Source organism: Rhamphochromis sp. 'chilingali', assembly GCF_963969265.1.
Source record: "Rhamphochromis sp. 'chilingali' genome assembly, chromosome: 1".
In the NCBI taxonomy this organism is placed as follows: Eukaryota; Metazoa; Chordata; class Actinopteri; order Cichliformes; family Cichlidae; genus Rhamphochromis; species Rhamphochromis sp. 'chilingali'.
This window is the reverse complement of record NC_137929.1, coordinates 44,488,831-44,499,771: the sequence shown is the minus strand read 5'-3', so window position 1 is coordinate 44,499,771 and position 10,941 is coordinate 44,488,831. Positions and strand designations below refer to the sequence as shown.

Genomic DNA, 10,941 nt, shown 5'->3' with positions numbered 1-10,941 from the left:
CAGTTAATTTATGTATGATTACTGGGACATAAAGTGAGGCTCCACTGAAACTAATGTAAAAACTTACACGTCTCCCTGACTGTAACGTTGCAGTCCAGTGCTTCCACCTGCTGGTCTGTGATGGTAAGTGCATACGCTGACATTTTAAATCAAAAAGGAAATAATACTAAACCTGTCTAAGACTTTTTCATTTCCATTTGCTGCAGACAAAAATTCAAACTACCTGATTTTTTTCATCATTTTTCAACTACTTAAAAGAAACTTTAAATGTAAAAAGAAAAAATGAAGGACTTTATTACACTCTCCATCCACGTTAAGCAGTACTGTATCCTTTACTAATCCTTTAGAGATTTCAATCAAACACACGTGTCCTTACTTTATACCTTCAGTGTGTTTAATCTTACAGAAATCGATACCACTCTTTAAAAAAGTGCTTCTACTACTTCCCCAGACGTCTGCTATACCGTGTAAGATCTGAACTCGATGGATCCCCGCTCCTTCTGGCTGCAGGCCATGTTGCAGATCTCTCTAAATGCTGTAATTGACATGTAGGTTTGAGATCCTGTTGGAAACCCCTGTCCTGAAATATACACCTGTGAATAAAAGGAAGGATCATAAGAAATGAAAGTCAGTCACTAGAATAAATATGCCAATATGCACACGGGAGTGTTTGCATTGGGCGTGAATGGAGTCCAGGTTTGTCTTTGGGATCTGTTCCTCCAAAGGGAGATGGCATATCTGCATTAGTTGGAAGCATTTGGCAAAGGAAGACACTAAGCAAGGAGGAGTTTTATCTCAGTGAGTATAAACAAGACTGCAAGCTGCCTGCAAACCTGGGATTTCCTGACTAGGGTGCTCTGAACCACCCAGAGATGGAGGTTTTAAACATGGTCCTGTTATTACTCTGTGGGAGAAATCAGTGCACAGACCTGGACCTGTTGGTCACGGCAGGCATCGTCACATTGTGAATAACCCCAACTCTATTAATGTAGAGCTGGGGGCTTGAAGACTGATAGGTTTAAGTTAGGGTGTTTAAAGACTTCTAAAACTTTGTTTTTTGGGACAGTTGGCAAACCATTAAACCATTAGTGTATTTTTTCTGGTTTCCTGAGTTAATGAGATAATTATTTGTGAAATTCTGCAAAAACTGTTCATAAAACGATAAAAATCTGTTCTGTTTTTCCTGAATGATCCAGATAACCCAGAAGAGCCTCTGCTGAGTTGATGTCTATGAGCAATAATGACTCCTGTGCTTAGTTTAATACAGTTTTCTTTGTTTTAGGTTTGAAAAACTGGAGATACTGACATCATTATCACACTGGTCAGTTTTGTTTTTATAACACATTTCACAGCACGTAAACTTGAAAAAAAAAGTTTTTTTTAAAGAACTATGCACATCACGAAACAACAAAATCAATAAAACAAAACTTTACAAAGAAGTAAAAGACAAGCTAACGCCGACACACAGGGTTATTAATTTAAGCTTGTGAGAATGAAAAAGGTTTCATCTGTTTTTTAGTGTAGACACAGCCCACAGCTGCTGAAAGCATCTTCAGCAGACTTAGATCTTCTGTGAACAGTTCACAGATCTGCACCTGATGACCTAAGAGGTCTGACTGGGTTATAGTCAGAGGTGTGCTGGGGGCACTGGGAGCTTTATGAACTAACAGAGGGGTTCTAAGAGTTCTGTGTTGAACTGGGAGTCAATGAAGTGTCTTCACTGCTGGGGTAATATGGTCAAATTTCCTGTAAGGCTCCTGCATTATGATTATGTTACCCTGCTACATGTTTTGATAATCCTGCAGATTGATCTTTAGTAATCTAGCATGTTTGTTATGAACAGATAAAGCAATTTCTCAGAGTCAGTTTGAGATTACAGAGTCCAAAACAAAAACTAGGAGCAGTGAGTCCAGCAAACAAAGCAGGAGCAGTTCTGGAGGCCAACCACGTGGCCAGTGGCACCTCTCTAAGGACTGACGGAGGTGATGGAACTTCTCCAGCAGCTTGGCAGGCAGGTGGCAACTGTAGAGACCAAAACCCTTGGGAGCCTTGGCAGGTGCCGGCAGGGCCGGACCAGGCGTGGCAGGTGCCGGTGGTGCTGGAGTAGGCGTGCCAGGCCTGGCAGGCGGTGCCAGACCAGGTGTGGCAGGCTTGGAATACTGGCATTTCCCAACTGGGCAGGGGAGGCTTGGCAGGTGATGGCAGTGCCAGACTAGGCGTGGCAGTCGCTGGCGATACCGGCAGTACCAGACCAGCTGTGGCAGGTGGTGCCACACCAGCTTTGGCAGACTTAGCAGGAGCCAGCAGTGCCAGACCAGGCATGGGCGGCGCCATTGATGCCAGACCAGGTGTGGAAGGCATGGCTGGATGTGGCTTGGCAAGTGCTGGCTCGGGCGGAGCACAGACCACTGGCTGGGGTTGGAGCAGGAACAGACAGCTGTACGAAGACAGCTGTACGCAGGCAACCTCTGGTGGAGACAGAATAGGACCAGACAGCGGACGACCCCTAGTAGAAAAAGACCAGACGGCCATGGCCTCTGGTGGAGATGCCTCTAACTGTGGGTGTGCAGGGCACACAGCAGGCTCTGGTGACTGTGGCTGATATTTAAGCCTGGCCAGTGTACTCCTGAGAGCAGGTGTAGGCGCAGGGACTGGCAGGACACCCAAGGAACTGGTAGGTTTGCAGGAGCCCAAAACAAAAACTGGCATGACATTATGTCCTGGTGATCAGTTAAATGTAATTTTAAAATGGCTGCTCAAATAAGCGTTTAAAGATGGCTGTGGTGTAGTAGCCACTGGTACTACTAATAGGATATTAAAAAGTTTACAACACAAGCAATAAAAGCCAAGAAAGAACGTTAGCAGCGACTTTCAGTAGGTGTGTCCCTCGCACTGTGCCGTAGCAGGGCTTAACACGCGTTACCGGAAGCTTGGAGGTCCTTTCCCCCGCAGACTCCAACATGGTGAGCAGTTTCCCCTCAGTGTTCCTCTCTGAAATAATCCCTAAACATCACTTTTATGTTTTATACTACGAAACCTTTATGTGTCCTACTTTAATTTCTAGCGTCTTATTAAACGGAGGAAGTTTAAATTGTAGCTGAAAGCGTTGATTCTTGCTCTTAATTGATATTTTAAGACGACCTGATCCTTCTGTGCGGATTTGTCAGCCGCGGCTTGCTAGCTCGGTAGGGGCTATCACTGTTAGCCCGCTTAAAAAGGAAACAAAAGAGTATTACTGCCAGGAAGCCGAGCTGTGCAGTATTTTTATGCATTTATTTTAAATCTAGATACAATTTAAATCCTAAAATATGCCACAAATGTTTCCGGTGTGTGTCCCGGCTGGGCCGAAGTCTGTGCTAGCATGGGTTCAGTTAGCGCCGCATGCTAACATGGCCCACACTCGCCGGCCTTCCCAACGTGGTTTGGGTTCTGCTATAAACTCGCTGTATTTGTTCGTGCCTCAGGAGAATCAAGGCCGGTTGTATTTCATTTTGCTAACCGGCTTTGTCGCCTATTCCGCAGGCCAGAGGACCGAAGAAGCACCTGAAGCGCGTTGCAGCGCCGAAGCACTGGATGCTGGACAAGCTCACCGGAGTGTTTGTAAGTAATGTTTCCACGTACATACTGAAGACCCTTGGATGTTCACTTCTGTATCTCAGTGTGAAACCGTGGATTTTGTTTATTAACGCAGTGGTTAACACTGTCAGATGAAAGCTAGTGTAACATCACAGGCAGTTTGATTGGAGCAGGGTGAATATGCCTGTTTAAAAAAACATTGAAGTGTACGTCTTTAATCCTGCATGTGTTTTAGTCCGTTATTTGAGATGGTCACGCATCACAGCAACACTTAAAAGACAGGTTATGCGTTTTTAATTAATAAGATGTTAATTATTGTGAAACAGACTGTAATGCTAACATGCTCCATTTAGGGTTAGCCACAGCAAGTCACCTGCCCTATTCCTAGCGTCCTTTTCTGTCACATCAGCCGTCTTCTTGCTTTTCTTTCACTCTTGCAGCAGACTGAATACCGTAGCTTGAAATTATTTAAATCGTGGCAGCTTCTTGTCTGGTAGAAAAGAACAAATAGACTGTGATGCCATGCCATGTAGCTCAAGTAATGGTGTTACATGAGATCGACAAACGAGGGCTAATATTTCATTATAACACACAGATTATGCTCATATGATTCACTCCCAGTTGTACACACTCAGGACGCTCTGAAGGATGGAGAAAGTGTAGCACTTGCTTAAAGTGGAAAATGTGGGTCTGTGACTGCAGTAAAAAATTTCATCTGCTGGTACTGGGTGAGAAATGATGGCGGCATAGAGACTGTATCGCTTTTGTCATTTTAAATCTGTTTTTGTAGACGATAATGTTTGTTCTGCTGGAATTGGTGTTTACATATTTTGAGTCATGTAAGATGGTCTGTTAACATTGCCAGGTTACCCAGTGTGTTTGTGATTGATATGTGTGTATTTATGTGAGTGCTGTGAATGATCAAATAATAGTAATTGGATATGCCCTCTATGCAGGTGTTATGTGCTTGGGTGACAAAAGTCCACAGAACTATCATGTTTTTACTTTATTATACCAAAAATGTTTTTTGGTCATATTGCGTTTTACTGAGCTGAAACAACAAAGGGATTTCCTAGCTGCTTAAATGCTGAGCTGTCTTCAGTGAGTCTTTCATGCTGGACTTGACCTCTTGCTCTACGATGTTGGACTGTAGCTGGTACTCCTGCTTCTGCACTGCAGCCTGTGGTATGCTTGGCGTAGTGGCATAAGAACAATGCTGTGTCCTGGTGACCTTCAGCTCATACTGGAGCTCCTGTGCAGATCGAGGAGCAGTATTGCGGTCCAACACTGTGGTGTCTTAGAAGGAAGGAGAGTGAACTGGGCAGCCAGGGTCAAAAACACGAGTGCATGAACTTTGAATAAAAGTGCATAAAGCGGACATGTGAATCTGCTACAAAGTTGATTGTATTTGTGGGGAATACTTGACTAATGATCATGAAGTGGAGCACGCACAGAAATCATGAAAAAGCTTCTTGTTTACAGACCATAACGCCTGCTTCCTTCTCCTCCTCAGGCTCCTCGTCCTTCCACCGGTCCCCACAAGCTGAGGGAGTGCCTGCCCCTCATCATCTTCCTGAGGAACCGCCTCAAGTACGCCCTGACTGGGGATGAGGTAAAGAAGATCTGCATGCAGAGGTTCATCAAGATCGACGGCAAGGTCCGCACTGATGTCACCTACCCTGCTGGATTCATGGGTGAGTTTTAGAGACTTCTCCACAGCTCAGATCAGCTGAAGGGTTCAAAATGTTCCAACTTCATTAAATTATGAAAAATGAGCTCAATCATCAATCATCTCATTTTTCCGGTGTGTGTGTGTGTGTGTGTGTGTGTGTGTGTGTGTGTGTGTGTGTGTGTGTGAGAGAGAGAGAGAGAGAGAGAGAGAGAGAGAGAAATGTTAATGTAGTTGCTGTTTTAATGCACTGCTTATTAAATATAAAATGACAACCAAATATTCGGCTCCAGAAATTAAATTAGATCCTGGAGGAAATTAAAAGCAGCAGCTTTGTAATTTTACTGGCTAAGTTAAGGCTGTATTTGTATGGAGAGAAAAAATTATAAAACTAAAAATTCTCCAAAGCAGAGGGTTATTTTAGACCAAACACACTCCTGAGTGTGTGCTACACAGGTGGGAATACCACAAATCAAAGTAATGATGTCAAATTTGTTTGCCAATAAAACATCAAATGCTGCCTATAGTGAGATGACTACCTGTTCAAGAGCTGAAATCTCCAGTTACACTTACTGCTCGTTCAGAAAAGCCTGAATATAAAAAATGTGTTTAAAGTTCCCCACTTTGAATTTATTCTTAAATCATGTGAGATCCCAGTTTGTAAACTGTGTGTGATGTTACATTGGCTCTCCTGCTGACCAGGGCTGTTGAGTGTTTTGTAATTGGTTTAGTTTTAGATCAGCTTCAGTGTTAGCTTCCCCTATAGTTTTTTCTTTTAGGATTCAAAGTTTCAGTCTTAAAGTTTAAGTAGTTCTTTTTTTAGTTTTTTCACATCTAGTTTTAGTTGACTGTGATAACTTTGCTGCTGACAGATTCTCAGAATGAGTGGCTCTGTAAATAGTCTTTGGATGTTTAGGGCAGAAGGAGCAGTGATGAATTTGTTGGTTTGATCAGCAATGAGCTGAAATTACACAACCAATTCCTCTAAGAAGTTCTGAGCTCCAAGAAGACTTGTAACGTTAAGTGTGTGCCTGAGCCTCCAGTGTAAATGCTTACAGGACTGTGTTGATATCAGTCTGTGGGAACAACGAGCAGCATGTACTCACAGCTGTAGCTTTATCAGAGATGTGGAGAGACTGGGAAAAGCAAGTTTCCAAAATAACCTGAGTTACTGCTTCAGTAACTATTCCAGGGAAGTAAATCTCAGAACGCCGGCTTTGTCTCTTTGCTTGTCAGTGACTGCAGCCAAGCCAGTAATTCGGAGCAGGCGTTTGGACAGCGGTGACAGTCGCGCCGCCATCAGTTCTCTCTCCACCTCAACACCAGCCAACAGCCTCACGTGGAGGTGTGGCTTTTTAATTTCCAAATCCAAGGGAAGCCTCCACTGCAGGATGTTCATGGCCTATTTATATACTGTACATGCACGCTAAACACTTGGTCACTGCAGCTGTAATATTGATGACTCTGGTGTTTTGTGTCATTGGATATGTACTCGGTACCTTATAGGTCAGTTTGAATGAGCTTGTTTTTAGGTGTTGATGTTGGGTTACCTTTTTGACTTCTGTGTCATTTAAAGCAAAAACGTTCATTAAAACCTGTTGCATATTCTTCTGAGGATGTCCCCATCACCGAACAGCGCTCTGAAGACCAGTTTTAGCTTTGATCTGAGTGGACCTTAGTCTTTCTTAGTCTTAGGGCAACTGGGCTCAAGAGTTGGGAGTTTGCCTTGTAATCAGAAGGTTGCCAGTTCGAGCCCCGGCTTGGGGCTCCAAGGTCGTTGTTACAAGGTCGTTGTGTCCTTGGGCAAGACACTTCACCCGTTGCCTACTGGTGGTGGTCAGAGGGCCTGGTGGCGCCAGTGTCCGGCAGCCTCGCCTCTGTCAGTGCGCCCCAGGGCGGCTGTGGCTACAATGTAGCTTGCCATCACCAGTGTGTGAATGGATGACTGGATGCGTAAAGCGCTTTGGGGTCCTTAGGGACTAGTAAAGCGCTATACAAATACAGGCCATTTACAATTTCCACACTGAGCAGTCATCACCTTTGCCTTTTCACATCTTACTCTCACAGCATTTCTTTATTGGCGCTCTCTGCTCTGGGCTTGTTTTTGGCTGGCTGGCAAACGCTTTGTGTACATTACTGCCCCCTTCTGGTAGTGGAAGTCCATTACAGGGGCCAGATTTATAAAGAAAATAAAAAATTTTAAAAAGTCAAGTGTGCCCTAAAATAGATGCCGGATTTTAAATACCTGAAGAAGTTGATCCTGGCATTCATTCTGTGTTTAATTGCCAACTTCGGCATCAGAGGCCTTAATTTGGTGCTAAATACCATCCAAACATCAGCTCTTAAATGTTTGAAGGTAGAGTCTAAGTTTTCTGCTTTTTAACAAAGTTTGATGATGAGCTGTTGGTTGGAAACACCACAGGATTCATTTAACTGACGCCTGCTTTTTTTGGGTACCCAGATGTGATCAGCATCGAGAAGACCGGCGAGCACTTCCGTCTGATCTACGACGTGAAGGGACGCTTCACCGTCCACCGCATCACCGCCGAGGAGGCCAAGGTGAGAGCTTTAATTCATCCTCAACCCTCAAAGTACAGGCAGGTCATTTGTTACTATAGTGCTCTTTTTATCTGCACTTTTGTGTTTGTCATACCCACACTGTTTAATTTTTGAGTTTCTTTTGTCAGTTATGTTTTTTTTCTCTCTTTTTGTACCAACAAATAAACGCATAGTTACCTCACTCAGTTACTGTAAGGTTAAAAAAAAAATCACAAGTCTGTTTATGCCAGAGTTGGTGTTCATGAGCTGATTCAAACCGGTGGCGCTATCACCAAATTCTCAGTGTTTCAGTCAGTCGTGCATGATGAGGTTTGGGGATTTCGTTTTTACAGGAAATGTCACATGTTTGTCCGCATTTCCTAAAACACCTCCTCTTCCTCTTACAGTACAAGCTGTGCAAGGTGAAGAAGATCCTCATCGGCACCAAGGGTATCCCTCACCTGGTGACCCACGACGCCCGCACCATCCGTTACCCCGACCCACTCATCAAGGTCAACGACACAGTCCGCATCGACCTGGAGAGCAGCAAGATCACAGACTTCATCAAGTTTGATACTGGTACGTTCAACTCTCTGCACAACCTGCAGGCTTGTTTCCTGTTAATGAAGAACATCTCTGACCGCTGATCTTCCTCCTCTTCCAGGTAACCTGTGCATGGTGACCGGTGGTGCTAACTTGGGGCGTATCGGTGTGATCACCAACAGGGAGCGTCACCCTGGCTCCTTCGACGTGGTGCACGTCAAGGACAGCACAGGCAACAGCTTTGCTACCAGGCTCTCCAACATCTTTGTCATTGGCAAGGTGAGAAATACGCCACCGCTGTCTGCAGCACACAGCATCCAGACCAGGGGGATGTAAAATTTTAGGTCCAGTGAGAAGAAATGTCCTCAAAGTGCTACTATTATGCAGAGTATTTTGAAGTATCCTAACGGTGTATCAGTCAGTATCATAGTCAACAGCTGACTGTCAAGTAAAAGCACAGCAGTGTTTAATTTTACAATGACCAGGAGGGTTCTCTAATAATTAAATCTTTTCCCCTCTCAAGTAAAACAAGGTTTTCATTCATAGATTTAAAAGTAGAGCTTTCAGAAAGGTGTAGTTTGAGTTTTTTTTTACTAACTACATGTAAACAAACTGACTTTTCCCTCTTTTCTGTTTCCCTAACTTGCTACTTCTGACTCTCACCTTCTTGCTGAGTCGATTAACTCGTAAAGACATTTGTGCAGATTAAAATAGAAGTAGTCCATCAGAATCTATTAATAAGTCTTTAAAGACGGCCTTCTGGGTGACCGTTGATGTTTTCTATCATTTGTTACTCTGGACAGGAGAATTAAAGCTGAGTTTATATCATGAGTCGGGTGATTTTTGGAGCAATGATGACGATTTGTGGTTTTGATTAGTGATGAAAATAAACTACCAATTCCTCTAAGAAGTTCTGAGCTCCATCACCAAACACTGGAAACTTCAGCTTAAGTGAACTGAGCGTGGGAACATGACTGTGGCTCTGTGCAGCAACAAACAGCAGTGATGGTTTAATATTGGACTCATTAACGCTGAGCACTGTGCGCTGCGTTTGATTACGTCCTCCGGGAGGAAACAAAATGCAGACAGGGTGCATAACTCGGGTTCCTGCATGTCGTTAAAAAGTCTTTGTCTGAAATCAAAATCAAGGACAGGAAAATGTTGGAAAAGTCATAAATTTGTGTGCTTTATACCAGGAAACGCACTACTGAAAGCCATCATGTTTAATAGCTGGGCCATTGAAGCAAACTGGATCTGGCAGCAACCACAGTCCACAAGAGGGAGTGAAGTGCCACGAAGCAAACACACACACTGCGTTTGTGTTCCTGCTGATTTTGGCTCACAGCGAGGAGCCGAGCGGTGTGAAAAGCTTTATGAACTCCTCTCTGTCCCACTGAATCGCACATTAATGATTACGAGGACCTGGCCCTGCGGTGGGAGCGTGGTTAATAAAACGCTTCTCTCTGCTGCCTGACATTTATTTGGCGGCCGGTGTGATCGGATCTGTCGCCGGCACGGCCGTCTCTTTGCTGCGTGACATTTATGTGGCGGCCTCGGAGCTGCTCTTTTCTTCACCTCAGTGACAGCTCCTTGTAGAAGTGTTGGCGTGCAGATAAATGTTAACACAATTGAGGATCTTTGTTTACTGTTACAGACTGTGTTTCTCACACTGAGCACTTAAAAAGACGTTTGTTCTAAATAAATCTGTGGAACTGTGGCCATCTTGAATATGTCTGTATTCACTTTTTGAGTTGAAATTTATTTGTCCGGCTTTATATTTTTCCTGTTCAGATGCATTTTATCTTCTGACCTGCACTAACTGCTCTAATCTCCTGTCTGATCGCAGGGCAACAAGCCGTGGGTGTCCCTGCCCAGAGGAAAGGGAATCCGTCTGACCATCGCCGAGGAGAGAGACAAGAGGCTGGCCGCCAAACAGAGCAGCAGCTAAACTGGCCCAAAAGCAGCCTGATCCCTGGTTTTCAAATAAACTGTTATTTACAAAACAATCAGATTGGTCTTGTGTTTTATTACATTGGAAATGTGCTGTTTAATGCTTTGTCCTAAAAGTACCTCGAAGCGTCTCAGACGGTTAAAAAATGACTCCTTAAATGGTGCTTTTGAGTGAAAATGGTCAAACCAGAAAAAGTCAGCAGTTAGATTCAAGTCAAACTTTATTTATATGGCACATTTTGAAGAACCTCCAAAGTGCAAGTTATGCAAAAACAACTGTATATACAACAGTCACTAAAATCACCAGTAAATATGCACTGAAAACAATCAGATAAGTAAATAAGGCTATGACAGCATAATAAAAACCAGGGTGTTTTAAATTTTACTTGGAAAAATTGAATACTGTGACATTTTGTTTGTTAAACATGCAGGATCCTGAAGAAGGAAGCAGGTTTAATATGAGTTTAATCCTAAATTTGTGGGTTTTCTGGCCACAGTGTGTAAATCTAACGGGTAGTTTAAACTGTTTAAACACTACCATTTGTTACTGACTCACTATGAAAGCTCTTTTGGCTGAAATATTAACCACAGGGGAGGGGGCGTGATGATTACAACAATTAACTGGCATGAAAGAGCAAAGATGTGGGATCAGAATGTTTCAAAAT

The 10,941-nt window shown here is 43.5% G+C and overlaps 1 protein-coding gene across 1 annotated transcript; it reads left to right on the top strand.

The window, feature by feature from the left end:
• The first annotated feature begins 2,892 nt into the window (after nucleotides 1-2,892).
• rps4x (ribosomal protein S4 X-linked) lies at nucleotides 2,893-10,332 on the top strand. Its single transcript, XM_080896401.1, has 7 exons — nucleotides 2,893-2,963; nucleotides 3,523-3,600; nucleotides 5,090-5,270; nucleotides 7,707-7,804; nucleotides 8,191-8,362; nucleotides 8,448-8,605; nucleotides 10,173-10,332. The coding sequence occupies exons 1-7, from the start codon at nucleotides 2,961-2,963 to the stop codon at nucleotides 10,272-10,274; spliced, it is 792 nt and encodes a 263-aa protein (XP_080752527.1). The 5' UTR covers nucleotides 2,893-2,960; the 3' UTR covers nucleotides 10,275-10,332.
• Nucleotides 10,333-10,941: the final 609 nt, after the last annotated feature.

What these genes read in the sequence shown, in the direction of transcription:
- rps4x (XM_080896401.1), top strand. An exon ending in CTTCATCAAGTTTGATACTG is followed by an intron (nt 8,363 to 8,447) that starts GTACGTTCAACT and finishes CTCCTCTTCCAG; the next exon opens with GTAACCTGTGCATGGTGACC. An exon ending in ACATCTTTGTCATTGGCAAG is followed by an intron (nt 8,606 to 10,172) that starts GTGAGAAATACG and finishes GTCTGATCGCAG; the next exon opens with GGCAACAAGCCGTGGGTGTC.